At 44.0% G+C, this 16,827-nt stretch overlaps 1 protein-coding gene across 5 annotated transcripts in view; it reads right to left on the bottom strand.

Moving 5' to 3' along the window:
- The window catches only part of Itgb6 (integrin subunit beta 6), a 79,633-nt gene extending 72,032 nt beyond the window's left edge, over nucleotides 1-7,601 (bottom strand). For 3 of the 5 annotated variants that reach the window (XM_013355695.2, XM_026778747.1, XM_013355693.2), the window contains exons 1-4: nucleotides 7,541-7,601; nucleotides 6,760-6,839; nucleotides 3,722-3,926; nucleotides 2,918-3,164 (exon numbers count right to left, since the gene is read on the bottom strand). In XM_013355695.2, coding sequence (XP_013211149.1) covers nucleotides 2,918-3,164; nucleotides 3,722-3,926; nucleotides 6,760-6,839; nucleotides 7,541-7,601 — 593 coding nt within the window. Of the gene's footprint in view, nucleotides 1-2,917; nucleotides 3,165-3,721; nucleotides 3,927-6,287; nucleotides 6,303-6,759; nucleotides 6,840-7,540 lie in introns of those variants that run through there. The other 2 variants (XM_013355694.2, XM_013355696.2) reach the window with 2 other exon arrangements.
- Nucleotides 7,602-16,827: the final 9,226 nt, after the last annotated feature.

Consider the following 16,827-nt stretch of genomic DNA (forward strand, 5'->3'; position numbering starts at 1 on the left):
TGTAATGGCATGGCTTGGAGAGAGATGCCCCTTCTGCCCCCCCCATCAACACCTGCTGCGGGCAGGAGAGTTGGCCCCTGGGACATGAGAGTGGGAGAGCTGGCCTGTTCCCTCATCAGGTGCAGCACTGGGGAGAGCAGGCCCTGCACCTTGCCTGGGCAGCACAGTAGAGCTGACCCCATTGGCAGGGGGCAGGGGTGAGCTGGCTCTGAGGGTGTGAGAATGAGAAATCTTTCCCCACTTCCCTCGTCTGCCATGTGGTATGCAAGGTGAGGGAAAGATTTCCTCCTCTAACTTACCCCTCGCCGCCTGTGGCAGATGGGAGAGCTGACCCTGAAGTAAAGAGAGCAAGAGCTGGCCCTGTTCCTAGCAGCAGTAGCACTTGGGAGAGTGGCCCCTGCACCTTGCCTGGCAACACAATAGAGCTGGCCCTGGTGGTGTAGGTGTGGGTGAGTGGGCCCTAAGGAATAAGAGCAGGAGAACCAGCCTTGCTCTTCACTCCTTGCTGCAAGGATGACCTACCCAGGGGCAGTGCTGGAGAACTCACCCTGGCAGTGAGGAATGGGAAGAGCTGGTGGGTTGAGCAACTCAGCTATATCCTAGACCTAGAACCAGGGCTAGGAGTTGACCAACATCCACCCCCTCTATGATCTGCTGGAGCATGTGAAGGGGCTGGTCCTGCAGACTCAAAGTTGCACAATCTTCACAACTGAGGGCAACAATAGGATGTCCCAAGAGGAGTCCCAGTGAGGGCCCAGTATTGATAGTGTAGCAGAAACCAGGCCTAGAATCAGGCCAGTGACTCATTGTAAAGAACACTTGCAAGCAGTGACTGCAATCAACCAGGGCTAAAAGGTATATTGTGTGACTCACTGCGTAACAACACTACAGCGTCCAAAAATATCTATCTATCTATTTATTTATTCTTGTTCTTCTTTTCTCCTAAATTTTACTTCATTTTATTTTGTGGGGGAGATTGCGGGGGACAGAGGGTGGAGTCAAGGGGACAGGTAGATGGGTGGGATCGAGATGCACAGTGTAAAAGCCACAAAGAGTCAGTCAATAAAAGGTTTAAGGAAGAAAGAAGAAAAAGAAAGAAAGAAAGAAAGAAAGAAAGAAAGGAAGAAAGGAAGAAAGAAGCCAGACAGGAAGCGTGCATACTACACCCTCTTACATCTATTTGAGAACCAAGAACAGGCAAAAAAAAAAAAAAAAGCCTAAATAATAGAAATCAGAAGGTGGTTGCTTCTGAGGAAGCAGAACTGACTCTAATAGGCCATGAAGAATCCTTCCGAGGGGAAGACGAGTCTGGGGTGTAGATTATTTGGGTGCATTCGTTTACCAAACTCATCAAACAGTGTTTTTTGCTGTGTGCTTTTGTGGAGTGTTCCAATTAGACCTTTATTGATCTGCCCGCTTTCCTCCTTTCCTATTTCCTAGAATAAAGACATGATCAGTGTCCCAGCAGCCTTCTTGGGCCATGAAGACAAAACCCAAGTACCAACAATGGCAGACAGACAGCAGGAAACCCTTGGATCCCTGGGTGTGGAGCCACTGAGCCAGCCCTGAGCTGCCCCTTCTCCAGGTATGCTGAGCCAGTCCTGAACTGCCCTTCTCCAGCTCCTTTATGTGGAGGAGAGAGAACTAATTCTCTTCTTAAGTCAATATCTCTGTTGCTTACAACCAAACGCAATTCCTAAAAATAAATAGAATCGGTAAGAGTAAAATTGTTTGGGGCTGTGTTAGATTAGTCTCCTCCCCCTCTCCTCTCTCCTTCCTTTCTTTGTATAGCCCTGACTGTCCTGGAACTTGCTCTGCAAAACCAGCCAAACTAGCTGTTACTGAACTCAGAGATTCACCTGTCTCTGCTGGGACTAAAGGTTTGTGCCATCATTGCCCAACTTGTGAGAACTATACTAAACTTCTAAACTGAAATACCATCATTTCCTTCTTATAGATACTGCTTCCTTTGATGTATTAAAATATTAAATGCTACCATACATTTGGGAAATTGGTGTGTGTGTACTTGTGTGTGTGTGTGGGGGGGGATTGTAGTGTGAGGCTAGTATTTTGAATCAAACCAGATCTTCTCACAAATCCTCATTTGGTCATGTGGTCTTGGGTAAATGGCTGGCCTCTCCAAGTCCCTTGTCACTCCCTCTGGGTACAGAACTCACAAGTCCAGCTTTTACCTTCCATCATTATGAAGCTGGAGGAAGGCCATGCATATGAAGTGTTCAACATAGAGGCTGGCATGGAGCAACATGGTAGCTCTTTCTCAGTGGAAAAATTTTAAATAACTTAATTTTGGACACGGCATTGACCATACGGGTAAGCCATCACAAAACCATTTGCCCTTGACTACCATCAGCATAACACGTGATTTTAATGGCTGATTATAGCATTTTGTAATAGAGTCACTGCCTCATTTCCTATTGAGTTTAATTGCAGTGAAGGCTGCTTCCCTCAGAGGTGAGAGAAAGCCACATTTCCCAAAGTGCGTCAGACAAAACTGCAAAAATTGTTATTTTGATGGGAAGACTCAGAGAGCACGTAGGTTCGTATGAAAGAGTTCTAGGAAGTGGTGGTCATGGAGGACTGAAGATCTCTGAGAGACTGGTATGTGTTGCCTGTGTAGCCAACAGGCAAAGACAATGTCTCCTTGCCCACAGACAGGAAACCCGGTTGGCTGCAGCCTGACCTGCAAACCTGGCAGCTGATGCAGGTCTGTGGGCTAGAACGTTGAAGTTATGAGGACCCCACCTTGGCTGGAAACTACATAGACCACAGAGAATTGCTGAGATCCCAACCTGAGAAAGAAATGCCAGGGTGTTAATGAGCTCCTGGCACAGCAGCTAGGACGTGTGGATTACATCTGTAGAAACCAGTGCCCAGGGATGCCAAGGAGTTCACTTACCTGCAAGGGTTGGTGATTTCCTCTGGTGTTGTTTTCATAAAAGGAGAAACGGGCTTTTCCACAAAGGATCCAAAGCCCAGTCTAAAGTTGCTGGTTAATTTAGACATCTCTTTGGCAAGCCGGGAGCCCAGCTCTTTGATTGTGTTGAGGTCGTCATCCATGGAGGCCGAGAGGTCCATGAGGTAATACAGATCGACTGGATAATCTTCCGTTTGGCGGACCTGCACTTGCACGGTCTGCTCACCGCCTGTAATGGCCCACGAGAAACAAATCCATAAACACAACAGTCATTTGTAACTGACCAATCCTGAGCTAACCGGCTATTGTATTTCAGAGCGACCTTAGTAAGGTGCGCGCCATCTCATGACCTGCGCGGTAGCGTCTCTAAATGAACACGTCCATGGAAATCTCCCAGCGGTGAGTTTGGAGGGACTGAAGGAGGTGGATGTCGGGATATTTTATATATCCTTGGGAGAAGGAGCAGCCATTTAGATGAAAGATAAGCCACGTCTTTGTATGTGTGGCTTTAGAAAAGGTGAACCGAATAAAGGGGAGATTAAATCTACATTTCAGCCCTTGAAGAAATGTACAGTTAATGTGGGCGACATTTGAGTAATTCAAACAGTCACCCCTAAGAGAAGCTGTTTTCAGTGACACATTCAAAGTGCCATAAAGAGACGTGTGATTTCCGTGCCCTTCAGATGGGGAAATGAGCGGCACCGCAACCAAGGATGGACGCGTGGTGGGTGCCAGAGGTGTTGGTGGACCGTCAGCGACAAAGCTAGGAAATGGAGCACTCCGTACCTGGCCTCAGTGTAAGAACCACGCTCTGAGGAGAAATCTGAACAATGTCAGAACTGTTTCTCTGTCGGCCCACGCTCAGTGGCTTATTTTGAAGTATTTCTATTTGGGAGGCAGGGTTTTCGATGAAGGGTGGTTGACATCCTTTGGCCAAAAGGTTTGCAGGTGTGTCGCACCTCTCGCCAGCTCCGGACGGGTGGGTAAAATTCTAAAAATGGAAAAAAATTCACCATGAGGGAAAGGAGAGGAATCTGCATCACTTTGTAGCAGGCCAGGCATTAATTCTCTGTTGCGCTTTGTGAGATAAGTGTATGCTAAGTACCTCCTATCCCCACACAGCTGGTGGTGACTGTCAGGTGGAGTCTGTGATAACTGGAGAAGTTGGCCAGTAAAAATTTGAACAAAATTGGAGCCTCTTTTTAGTTATAGTCAGTCAAATATTCAAGTCAAATCTTAAAATTTTTTTTAAATTCAAAGTTCATCTTTAGAATGGCTGAGTTCCTAAAGTTGACATTTTCCTGTGAATTTACTTGCTCAGGATGAATGGTTGTTTTTCTGGACTCCTAGGATTGTCATGCTTTGTAAATCTGTTGCCCAACCCAGAGAGACGTTTCCTATAGATTCCTAAAGGACAGGGCACCTGACATCTCCCTGTCTGGTACTCGGTTCTGTTTGCTGATGTGTCCCCATCAATTACAGCATCCCTTCATGGAAGGTGACTTCTCATGGACTTTAAGCTCAGCATCTTCAAGAATTCTAGTTCAAGGTCTCTTAGAGCTCTCTCTCAGGTTTGGAGGTTAAAAGGGAATATGGTTTAAAGTCTGCACTCTGTCTGGAATTCCAGAAAGTCCCAGTCCTTCGGGTGCATCCAGAGAGAAGGCTGTGACATGTAGGGCCTAGCAGAGATGTGGCTGCTCTGATCTTACAGCACCCAGAGCAGGGAGATGGAGCCCAGACAAGAGAAGAGCAGGTGCTACTGATAGGCAAAGTTGTTCCTGAGCTGAAGTGACCATAGGATTGAATTGAGGCCCTTGGATTCGTGTGTGTGTGTGTGTGTGTGTGTGTGTGTGTGTGTGTGTGTGTGTAGAGAGAGGGGGGGGGGCTCATGGAAACCAGTTTGGAGTCTACTACGAACCAAACTAATGCTTACATCTTTTCCTTGCCCCTTAGGATTCTAAGTCACACCTTCTGTTTTCCCCACCTAGGAGTTATGCTCTTCTAAAACTGATGTTTGAAAATACAGCTGTTCTCTCCTTACCAATCAGACCTATACAGATTTGTGGCTCTAGCCTGGGTATGGCTAACTCTGCAACTTCCCATGATGTAACAAAGGCAAACAGCGGCTGGACGAGGCCTCAGAATCCTTCCTACCACAGTGGAATGGCTACCAGTTGTGTTCAGCCTTTGCAGAAAGAACAGAGGTGGCGTGAACTGTATTAGCAGTCTGTGTACACCCTAAGCTTTGTTCCTTCTTTGCTCTAATGGTCACAGCTGTCTGCCACAGCTAATGCACTAATGACTGCGTTGATTATTGGAGAGGCCTCTGAAATGATCTGACCTTGAAACTTGCTGATCCCTTGGCCAGCTACAAGGAAAACTCTCAGAAGCACCTTAGGAAGCACTTACTAATGGAAAGATGAATTCAAATATACATTCTGGTGGGTTTGAGAGATAACTCAACAGCTAAGAATGCTTATTGCTCTTCCAGGGGACCCAATTGCGATTCCCAGCACCCACATCAGGAAACCTACAACTGCCTATAACTAACCGTATTGTCAGGTGATGTAATCCCCACTTCTGACCTCCATGAACACATGAATGGGTACATGCACACACACAGAGTAAATGTAAATTCTAGATCAATTTTTTTTTGTCTCTGCCCTGAAACTAATATTGTCTTCTAGACAATATCCAAGGAGCATATGGGTTTGTTTCTTGTTGAATATACTCAACTCTGCATTTGTTATTTGAACTCAAAAGAGCGCAGTTGCCTTGAATTTTGTTTGTGGACTAAGCAGTCGAGGCAGTGGAGAGAGAGTGAGCTGGTTTATGCTCTCCTGCCTGTGAGGCAACGCTCCACACACACAGTGAATGTGGAATTTGGGTCCTAACAGCTACAGCCCAGCTCTGAGCCAAGCATCTACATTCCTTCCCCTTTGAGCTTGCTACTGGGTTCTTGCTGTCGGCATTTATAAGCGTTGATTGGTATTTAGATTCTTTCCAGTGGGTGGGACTTAAAATCCTGAAAGCCAAGGGCTCTTTTTCTTAGTGCGAATCCTTCCCACATTGCTCTCTGCATCACGGCACAGGCTGTGACTTGGTCTGTCTTGTTTGTAGCCTTGGTCTGCACATACATGGTTTCACTCTGACCAGACAAGGACTGTTTCTTCCCCGCTTTGCAATGGCTGCACAAGAGTCACTCAGTTCATGACATGTGATTTGTGAAAGAATTGCCCCATGCATGGATTATAGTTTTCCCTTCTTGAAGTGCCTAGCAGAGACTCACAAGGGATCTCAGGTCCCAGATGGAACAGAATCACATTGTATCAACGTTAAATGCCTGCTTCACTTTGAACACTATCATCTCCATGGCTACCAGTTATCCAGACAGAATGTAATACCTGTAACCAGCTAGAAAAACCTTTAAAGTAAGAGAAGCAGAGGGCTGGCACCCGTTTAGTCTCAGCACTGGGGAGGCAGAAGCAGACAGATCCTGGTCTACAAAGTGAGCTCCAGATGAGCTATGCAGTGAGACCCTATCTCAAAAATAAAAAATAAAAAGCATATTTAATTAACTAATTAATTAGAAATTGCTAGATTTAATAAAAGTTGTTTAGTTAAGTTTTTAAAAAAACAACTTGACATCCAATTCCTTGAGTAAATTGTTTTCAAAGTACACATGAATATAATTTTGATCTTCTGACACTCAGGTTCCTCTCTTGATCTGATTTAATCACGTGACCCTGCAGAGAGAACCGCTTTCACTGAGGACATTAACTGATGTGTAAACAGTGTTCAAAAGGCGATAGCCAGTGACTTACCTCCTGGGAGCACCAGGCACAGTGAGGTCCCGCGAGCAAGCAGTCTGAGCAGCTCTCTGCACCGCCCCAGGCACAACCACCTAAGGGCAAAGCCAGCAAGACGTGGGAGTCAAAGCCGTCTCATTCATTCTGCTTATGGGACTTACACTTCTTACTTGAGCAAAGCTCTATTAGAAGATTACTGTTCTGAAGGTTACTAACTCATGTCTGAGTTTATAGTTTATACCCATCCGATTGGGAATATATATACCATGTGAACAGAAATTAGCTCTCTTTTGTCTCAAACCACAGCAGAGTCTAACTGCTCAGCAGTCCTGAATCACCTGACTTATTCTCCTATTCAGCACCTGCCGTGCAATTTCAAAAACTTATCTGTACCCATTAAAAAGGTTTCCCTTATAAATTCGGCATTTCTGTTTCTAAAACCCTTCTCCACTCTCAATATTATGACTCCCAAGTGGACGGCCTTGTCGTACAACAGAACAGAAAAGCTTCCCAAGTGGCGATCCCAACGACACGCAGAAGTCCCATTGTGTAGGAAGGCTGTCTAATTCTCCTCATTAAAATGCCCATGCAACCTTTGTATTTATTTGCCCAGCATCTAGAACGTTTGCTGGAGGAAATTCCCGAGTCTGCCCATAGTTTGTTAAAGTGTCTCTGTGCCAAGAGAGCCATCAGACAGATCAGATGAAAAATGACGGCGGGTCTGCTTTCTGGAGCGAATGACAGTTTGTCGAGCGTACAGCGAAGACGAGAGTGATAAACGGGAGAGCTCTCTTACCTTGGACGAGCTCATTCCTTCCTAGAAGTAGCAGGAACAGGCAGAGCAGCTCAATCCCCATTCGGTTCAGTTTTCACTGTGCAGACAGATTAAAAATGAATTACCTCCAGGGTTACAAGACCAGAGCTGGAGGCCGTGAAAGTCTTTCTTGCAGTGTAAAAAAAAAAAAAAAAAAAAAATGTCAAACTACTTACGCTGCTTTGAAAAGTAACTCGATCTGTAAACCCAAAAGCTTTCATTAAGACTGATATGAAAACAGAAGCTACCTGGACAGGCAAAGAAGAAAAGCTGTGTTTAAAAGCAACTTCAACACGGTTACTTCCTTGTTTGCCATATAAGGAAAGCAGGTGTACAATCACCGGGAAGGTGGAGAGATTCATGCAGGAGACATTTTTGTGTGTGTCAGTTCTGTTAGTCTTACTGCGTCCTAGGGAAAGTTGGTAGCTTTAGTAAAATGGTGGTCAACGGGCTGTCCAAAGACCAATTGAAATGTGTGGTTTTTGATAACAATTTCAATGCAGAAAGGATGTGAAATAAAATGCCAGGATTTAAGCTAAATGTAAGGAAGCTTTTAAAAAAAAAAAGCCAACTGAAAATACCTGAGATTTTTGTTTTTCATGTTAGAGCCTCTGTAGAGAATTGAAATAAGCTCTGAAAAATATAAACATTATTTTACAGTCAAATTAGAAGTTAGATCAAGGAGAACAAAACACAGTTTTCTTATTTTTCTAATTATATGAGATTTTTTTTTCACAAGCATAGAAGTCTTATTTTAAATCCTTATTTTAAAAAGTGTTTTGAAAACACAGGGTAATAAGATCAACTTGGTCAAAATAAAGAGAATCTCAACACAACAGACGCAAAGAGAAATAGCAGGTAAGATCCTGAACCCCTATTTCTGAAGCACTCTTCAGGGTGGGAACCACACAGAGCCTTTGGTGGGCACAAGGAAGGTCCTATGCTTGCCTTCAAGTACGAAGATTGCAAAACAAACAAAACATAACCAAAAAGCAAGGTTAAAAAAGAAAAGGTTTCTGGTTTCTAGCCCCTGACTTGGCAAATAAGAATTGATTTATTTGTTAAGTGAAAGAGTGATACCTCAAAATGTGCACAGTCTATGAGTAGATCTGTGAGCTTTGTATTCCTTGGGCATGGGGATTCAGGATGTATTTGGAGGAGAACCGTGTTCGAGGATTAGATGTGAATATGAAAGGAAGAAACGCTTATGGCCCGAGACACTGAGTGGCAGTGCCCTTGCCTGAGAGGTGAGAGAGGGGGAAGGGCAGCTTTCATGTGGAGGGTGAGCATCAAGAGCACGGCATGTTTGAGATTCCAGAAGACACCATGAATGCAACTGGACATCAAATCCCAAGACTCAGGGCAATATCAAAGTACAACGTACCATACTGTAGAACTGGATATACTAGCATGGCAGCAGCTTTAGGGCTGGAGTTATTCAAATCAGGGGTCTGAATGAGCTCTCCAAGGAAGTGACCATGGATGAGGAGGAGCCCTGAGAGCTGAGGCCTGGCCCTAACGTTATCTAGCAGGCAGAGGAGCAGTACAGAATAAAGGAAGCTGCTATCCAATGCCCACACCATCTTGCCAAGGGGGAACTTGTCAGAACACAATTCTCTGAGTGTCACTCGTTTCCACACCTCTTGCAGGCAGAGGCAATGGCTGCCTTTGGTCTGGACTCCAAGAATGTTTATAAAGTGATCAGCCTTTGAAGAGAGGCATAGAGTCTCTCCTAACGTCAATGGAAAATTGCGGATGACTCTGAAAGTTCCAGACCGTGTCTCTGTCCAGATTAAGGGGCAGGTGTGTGTACACCTTGCAGATAAAGAGAGAGAGCAGGCACGCTTACTGGCTGCCCTTCGTGAAAGGCTCCAGTTCTTTAACTCGGGCTTTCTTTCCTGGAGACGGCCCTGCTCCATTTGTAGGCATCGTGGTTCTGTGGGTCGTCTTTTGAGAACTGGGATTGGGAGATGGATGAGATAAAGGGCTGACAGTCAGGTCACTGTTGTCGCTGTGAATGATAGCATCCTTTATCTCTGTCACAGGGATCCTATTCTAAGTCAGTACCCTGAATCCACGACAAGTGATTGTGTTAGCTTATCGGTACATTTATACCATTCACGCGTACACACGCAGATGTAAATAAACAAGAAATTTAGAACACACAGAATGTCAGAAAATGTAAGCATTCAACAAACAAACAAAAACCCACCCTCTGACCCAGAAGTTCCACTCCTGGGCACATAGCCAAAGAAATTGAGGTCCATACATTGAAAGAGACACCTGAGCTTGTGTGCTTAGAAATGTTACCTTTATTTTGTCCTGTACAGCAAGTTGAACAGAATGGAAACTGTTTTGTCCAAGGAAATAGGTTGGATGTCGAAAGACAAACATGAGTACACGTGCTCATAGATATATGGAAAGTAAATAGCTGGGCTCAAAGAAGAAACAGATAGAAGAACGGAAGAGGGAGGGGGAGGAATGGAGAGACGATGGTTGATGGGTATCAGTATGCAGTTTCTGAGTAGGAGTAACATCTAATGTTCTAAAACGCAGTCGGTCAACTTCAGTTAACAATAATTTATTGAATATTTAAAAATAGCCATCAGAGAGGATTTTGAACATTCCCCAAAGAAATGATACATTTCTGGGGTAACGATATGCCAGTGACCTGATCGTGTTGTATACATTCATTGAAAGCCCACATTTCACCCTAAGAATGTATCCAATTATTATGTCAATTAAAAATAAAAGTGTGTATCACAAGAGAATGCGTTTGACACAATGTAAGTGCTCAGAAAACACCTTCTGGCTGCTTTTAAATGAAAGCAGTGTCATGGGCACAGAAAATCAGGGTTCAATCATGTTTCAGGTATAGCCCCAAATTCCACAAGCTGTGTTTTTCCTCTCGGAGGTTCATCGTTCAGCTCTCAAACCTGGATTTTTGCTGTAGGAGGCTTGCTGTTTTCTCCCAGGGTTTTGTATATGAGAGTTGAAAACTGAATATAGGCTTCTGGGCAAAAAAAAAAAAAAAAAAAATCCAAGTAGTCTATAATTTGTTTTCCTCTCTTCACAGATTTCTCATGCTTGCCTGGAAACATACCGTCAAAAGACAGTCTCCCAGGACCTGAGCCCAGACACAAAAGAACCTGTCTAAGGTCAGATAGCTTAGAGTCACAGCGCGCTGAAACCCCAGAGACCCTCAGCCCTTCCTGGTTTCTAACAATCTCCTCAAATCACACCTCCTTCTTCAGACGGAACACGTAACTTTCCAACACTGCTTTGGGAGAAAAGATCTCTTGCATCTGTAAGGCTGCCCCTGCGTGACTGAGAGAGCATAGAGATGCCTGCATCCAGAAACATCCCAGGCCCCAGAACTGTCTGCTCACCACACTTCTCAGGCTGCTTGCGTCAGTGGCTGTGGGTGAACTGGCACCGTGGGTGTCTGCACACTTTCCCAGCTACCCTCTCCCCACCTTTGCTAGGGTTCTAGCAGCCACCAAATGCTTCTTCTTCCTGCAGGGCAGTGGGTCTACTCCATTGTGGTCAAGAGAAGTCTAGTGACTGCTCTTGCACATGGGAGATGAGTGGGAGTTGGTACGTATTATTTCATGACCTGCAACTGGATGGAGGCAGCGAGGTCCTGAGAGAATTGGGAAAACCCAGTTTGACTTGTGAAATTGAGTACCTTGAATTGAGCTGGACTTTTAATGTAATATTTCATATAAACACTTCCGTCCCAGTCAAGAAAATTACAGTCACTTAGGGACATTTATTTTTGTGTTCCCAGCAGTAACCCTCCGCCGTTCACGCCTTCCCTCCTTTCCAGGCCCTCATACTCGGCTCCTGCTGCCTGCAAACCCTTGTCTGCCTCTCCCTGGCCAGTTCAGCTCACTGCTCTTGGTTTCTGAGAGACTTTTGATTTTGAGTCTCTTGTGTCCTTGATGCCCACAGATGTCCCAGGACACCCCTTTCCACTGCTTGCATTTGTCTGAATGCCTGACCACTTGCTGTCACTAGAGTGTGAGTTTTTTCAAGGCATTAATTTACTAAGAATTTATTGAATTCTTACTATGCAGCCAGAAGGAATTGCATATCGTTTTTTTGTTTGAGAGTCATACCCATCCTTGGCTGGTCTTCATTCTGAAGGTGTAGAATGAAGTCCATGACTTTGGGATGCTTATATGCTAGTCTGACTCTTAGCTTTGGCCCAGGCATTACTCCAATTCAAAGAATGGCTGTCTAGAACACCCCTGGGCCTGCCCTAGGTCTCAGGAAAGCACTCTTGGAATGGGAAATGTGAGCAAACCTGCCTGAAGACCAATCGGATCATGAGGGCTTTAATAATGACCACTGACTTGGGCTGACCTTGCCTGGCTACTTGTTTTTCTTAAGTGTCACTGACACATCTCTCTGTTTTTTTCCGTGTGAAAATATTTGATAGTTAGGGGTTCAAATAAGATAGTGTGAATGGGTGTGTTGTCTCTGAGTCTGCTGTGGGTACAACTTTGTGGGTCTACACAGTGATTGCTTGCAGAACGCTTTGGCTCCTCTGGGTGTGTGTAACACAGTCAAGGAATCTGGAAATGGATGTCTTTGTCTCAAATTTCAAGACCTTTGGGAAAATGATCTTTAAAAACAGATATGTTCAGACTTCCTGCCATCCTGCCATTGTGGGTACAATGCCTACGATGTATTAAGTGAAGAACTTTCTCTTGTCCTAGACCTTGCAGTTTAGGTGAGAGTTATTCTTTTTATTGTGGTAAAGCACACTTGGAAAACGTTTCCATTTCAAACACTTCTAAGTATATATCTAGTGGCAGTTTTATACATATGTATATATTTATATATATTGCAGTATGTATTATTAATTACAGTATGACCTAGTGGCATTAAGTACATGTCACAAGCTATACAGTCTTTACCACAATCTGTCTCAAGACCTTTTCCAATCACCCTTACCCATTAAATGATGAAGACACTTCTCTGCCCCACGTCTTAGTAACCACCATTCTGTTGCACATCTCTATGAATTTAACTCTTCAAGACACACTCTGTGGAATTGTTTGTCCTTTTGTGATGGTCTTCTTTCACTTAGCATAGTGTGCTGATATTTCGCCCATGTTTAAGTCTGTGTTAGATTTCTGGTTCCTTTTAAGGCTGAGTGGTCTTCTGCTGGATGGCTATAAGTTGTTTTACTGATCTATTCAGCTGGAAATGTAAATTTTGGCTGTTTCTTGCTCTGGCTCTTGTGAATGGTGATGCTGTGGGTATTAGTGTACACGTACCCACAGACTCCAGAGCCTACTTTAAGCTTCTGATGCTTGTGGGTACAGTAGGGAGAATTTTTAACGTTGGCCATAGGGAGCTTGGGATCAAACTACAACCTTGCCAATCCCTGCTGTCTGTCTGCAGGGATGCTGATTTTTCTCTCAGCTCTTTAGTTTCTAGATTATGAACAAATACTAACACTCACCTTTCAGAATTTTGGAGAAGATTGAATTATAACCACTTTGGGGTGAATTCAGAATTTTGTAGGGGCTGAGATTATGGTTCTCGGGGCAGCCTCTTCAAGAAAGGCATGCAAAACTGGAAAGCAAGGTAACGCAAAAGTTTGTGTTTTACACAGGTAAGGCAAGAAAGCCTTGACAAGATGCCTAAGGCATGAAGATTCCGGCGTTCTTGCTCATTTTGTATTTTTCCTTGACATCACCTCGTGTAGTTCACGGGAAAACTCTACCTAGAATCTGTTCTCTTCCCACGTGGAGCCACTTGCCGCTCCCAAGAGCTCCGGGAGCCTGTGGAAACTGGCAGACGGAGTTTAGACTGTGTTCATTTCATAGTAAACTCATCTGTTCTTCTCAGGGTTTGTGCCTATTGTAGCCAGTGTTATTGAATGCTTACCAAGAACCAGACACCACTATACATTTCATCAGTTGGCTTGATTTCACACACACACACACACACACACACACACATATTCTGTAGAGGTGAGTTTATCCCCATTTATCTAATAAATAGACTGTGTCCCTGGGAAGCCATGCAACTGCTATTGCACTCATGGGGCAGAGTCTTGAAGATAGGTCACTGCCCCCACCCCTACCCCACAGCTCAGGATCACTGTGCCAATAAGAGATGGTCACAGAATTATAGAATATCACAGAAAGAGATGTCTACAAGAAAACAAGGCAACAAAGGAGTTAAAAAATGCATTTCTGTGTCTCTAGGTCTCTTGTTCTGTTCCGGCTCAGTCTGTATCCATCTGTTATTTGCTTTGTTCATCTTGTGGGTCATTTGCTGCTGAAAATGAGACAAAGCTGCCATTCTGTCCTGCACAATCCTTCTTCTTCCTTCTCTGTTTGAAGTCTAGTTCAAACCACTCAGATAAAATGAACAAGCCATGCTGCTTGGCCCCTTAGGGCCAAGTCACTGGTGGGCAGCCAGGCACCAAGTGCAGCCTGCAGTTTCCTGGGCTAGGAGATATGTAAGTCCTGTGGCTTGACTGCCACCTGCTCACACTGGAACCTAGCAGGCACACAGGACACTCTCCCTGGGTTGAGCATCAGCTGCGTGAACAGCTTTTCCCCCTTAGGAATCAGAAATTACTTTGAAGTCTGAGGTCTTCATGACTTCTTGCTTATGAGATAAACTCAAAATGAGACCCCCCCCCCAAATATCAGCAAATAAAAGTTTATTTTGACTAGCCACTGAAGAGACTTATTATATACTCTCCCCTATATCCCACTCCCCTGCATGCTTATCTTTTTTTCTGTCCATGAACCAAAGAAATGGTTTGCTACGGCAAGAAGTGCATGTGAGCAAACAGACATTGATTGCCAGGCGATTTATTCACAGCTTGCAAACATGATAAGCATTCCGATCTTTTTCATTTCAAATTATAAAACGAGCAATCCAAGCAAGAGTCAGGAGTCCTCAATTTTGAGCACATACCCATACACACACACACACACACACACACACACACACACACACATATTTTCCAATGAGAACTGTCTACTATTATTGGGACTATAATAGGCCAAGCATTTTAGGTTAAAAAAATAGATTCTCATTCATTTGTTCATTCTTTAATTTATCAGCTCTCTATTGAGATCATAATATACACAGAGGACTGTTCTGGGAATACAATGCAGATTAAAACTGAAAAAGTGCCTACTTATTGGAGTCTATAGGGCAAGATAAATAAAAACACACAAAGGTATCAAAAGTGGGTGATGAAAGCTAAGGGAATAGCAAGGAATTAAAATCAGAGAGTTCTCAAATGGAAGACCAGAGACTATTCTCTGCTAGGGAGTAATTTAGACAGAGCCCCAGAGAGAAAGCAAAAGAGAGAGAATCACATTGATCCCCATGGGAAGAATGCATATAGGCTGCTGGGAGAAGAGATGTGAGGCTGGTGTGGTTTGAATGGATGAGCCTATAATAAGAGACAGGGTCACAAGAAGAAAACAGAAAAGAACCCACTCAGGAACAGAAAGAGGGCTCACAGCCAGGAATCTGCCTGTGCATTTTGCATGAAAAGAGCAGTTTTTAATGATGTTTTGGTTGTGTTTTAAGGCATCCCTTTGTAGACTCTGTAGAGTTAGCAAGGTTGGAAGCTGGAAGCTCATGGGAGGCTGTTTCAACAGTGGGAGCCAGAGATGATGAGTATTTAGCTGGGACCATGGTAGAAGTGATGGAAGCAGTGACAAGTGGCTGGATCCTGCATCTAGATATCCAAGGTTGACCAGATGTCTAAATGGACTGCTCGAGGCAGGGAGAGAAATGAAGTGAGCAATAAGAACTGGAAGAGTTATAAAGGCTCTGCCAGATAACCTCAGCATCTCTGACATATTTTTCTAGATCTACCAGAGAGATATGGCATTGTACCCAACTGTCATCAAGTCATAGAGAGCTCGGGATATATTGTAACAACTTGGGGAATCGTGACAAAGGGGGCTGAAGGGATGAGCTAGAAGAGTCTAGACCATACAGGCGAGAGTTCTGTTCCTATGTTTATATACTGTGTAAATACTCCTTCAATCCAGTACAAATTAGATTGGCTGGCATCTTCAGTTCTGGAATTTTCCATGCACCTGAAGAATAAAAGAAAATCTGAGGAATCCCTTTGGCCCCATGATTGTCTACGGCTGTGCTGGTAGAGACTAATCGGGGTCAGTTTTAATAGAGAAAGAGTCACCCCGTTTACTTAGTATGTCAACATCTGTTTGGTATGCACAATAAAAATTATGTAAATATGTATGCATTCCTTCTGAAGCCACTCTGTAAGAGGGCAGGTGAGATGGGTAATCTTACTCTAAAACAAATGCAAAATGAAAGGGTTTCAAACTTCTTCTGCCCTTAAAAACATAATTTGTGTAGCTGTGGCATGACAGAGGGTTGCTATGTTTTAAAAAGCCGGGGAAATGGTGGCCAGTGAGTGTAGGAAGAATTTCAGATCTGTTGAGGGTTTAGTAGCTCCACTGCCATTTTATAGATTTTCCTGAGAGTTTCCTGCCCACACATTTACACAAAGAACAAGAGTCTGGAGGACTGACCACAATGCGCCTACGTAATCATCAAACAGGTCAAGAGAGGCATTATCCTAACAATATCTAATCAAAATGCCATGGAGCTGCTGGCCTCTCAAGCACTGCAAGAGGGGAAAGGATAGAGGCCCGTGCAAGCTAAGCAGCTAGCATCTAACTGGGGATGGCTTTGTGAGTTTTAACACTACAACAGAAGTAATGAATTTGAGGGTATGATTATTCCAGACCCAAGGTAGCTTTAGTGAGCTGTCACCTATGGGAAATTTGGAGGGAGTCTAAAAGCCACCACTGTGTTCTGCCATCTCTGTTGTCTACTGGCTACTCTGGGTAGAGTGCCTCAGGCAATCTTTCCTCATCTAAACCCCCACTTCTCAGCACCTCTACTCGTCAAGCCCGCAGCAGGCTATTCACCTCATGCATAGATCAGCTGAAGGCTCAACAGTGAGTCAGCATTAAAGTAAGAACTTGACTATTCTTTTTTAAAAGATACATTCTTGCTATGCATCTCAGACTGGCCTCGAACTCTAGATCCTTCTGCCTTAGCTCCCTGGTGCTGAGATTACAGACATGCACTGCCAGCCCCAGTTAACAGTAGTTCTATACCATGAAGTTCATTAAAGTTTTAACGTTACAGCAAAAAAAAAAAAAAAAAAAAAAAAAAAATGAAATGAAAATATAATCTGTGATATATTAAATAAGAATGCTCTACTAATGTTATGG

The sequence above is a fragment of the Microtus ochrogaster genome, chromosome 4, assembly GCF_000317375.1.
Source record: "Microtus ochrogaster isolate Prairie Vole_2 chromosome 4, MicOch1.0, whole genome shotgun sequence".
NCBI classification, from domain to species: Eukaryota; Metazoa; Chordata; class Mammalia; order Rodentia; family Cricetidae; genus Microtus; species Microtus ochrogaster.